At 50.8% G+C, this 632-nt stretch overlaps 1 protein-coding gene across 1 annotated transcript in view; it reads right to left on the reverse strand.

Moving 5' to 3' along the window:
* LOC106536025 (calmodulin-lysine N-methyltransferase) overlaps nt 1-266 on the reverse strand; it is a gene marked incomplete at its 5' end in the record, with an annotated part of 17,550 nt that extends 17,284 nt beyond the window's left edge. Inside the window, 1 exon segment of the mRNA XM_014033195.1 lies at nt 192-266. Within this exon segment, the coding sequence (XP_013888649.1) occupies nt 192-266 (75 nt within the window).
* Nucleotides 267-632: the final 366 nt, after the last annotated feature.

Consider the following 632-nt stretch of genomic DNA (forward strand, 5'->3'; position numbering starts at 1 on the left):
GTGTGTGTGTGTGTGTGTGTGTGTGTGTGTGTGTGTGTGAGAGAGAGAGAGAGAGAGAGTGTGGGTCCAAAGGTCTGGGTACTGGCGGGGGGCCGTGTAAGGACTGTCATGCAAAAGTGAGAATGAATGTCATAAACGCACACACACTGAGATAAATATGTGCGTCTGCCTGCGCGCGTGTTTGAACCTACCAGTCTGCACACATGATGATATCGAAGTGATCTTCCAGCACTGAAATATCCACCTCGCAGTCCCACCTGACCACCCTGTAACACACACAACAGAGACAAAAAGTTTAGTCGGCACCCGCGGTGACAGAAGACAACCAGTGCTGATAAAGCGCCGCGTGGAGCAAACGCTCTTTGTCTTTGTCGTCTCTGTCTCCTCCGTCACTGCTCTTTTTCTCGTCGCCACTTTGAGCGGCTTGCTGTCTGACACCTCACTCTCAGTGACCCCCACTGTTTTTCTGCCTCAGTAGAGGCTTGGAGAAAGCATCGGAGAGGAAGACATGTCGTCTGTGAGGTAAAGCGAGGGAGCTTCTGACATGACACTTGACATTTATACCTTGTGAACACACACACACACACACACACACACACACACACACACACACACACACACACACACACACA

This window comes from Austrofundulus limnaeus, unplaced genomic scaffold (assembly GCF_001266775.1).
Source record: "Austrofundulus limnaeus strain Quisiro unplaced genomic scaffold, Austrofundulus_limnaeus-1.0 Scaffold1659, whole genome shotgun sequence".
In the NCBI taxonomy this organism is placed as follows: Eukaryota; Metazoa; Chordata; class Actinopteri; order Cyprinodontiformes; family Rivulidae; genus Austrofundulus; species Austrofundulus limnaeus.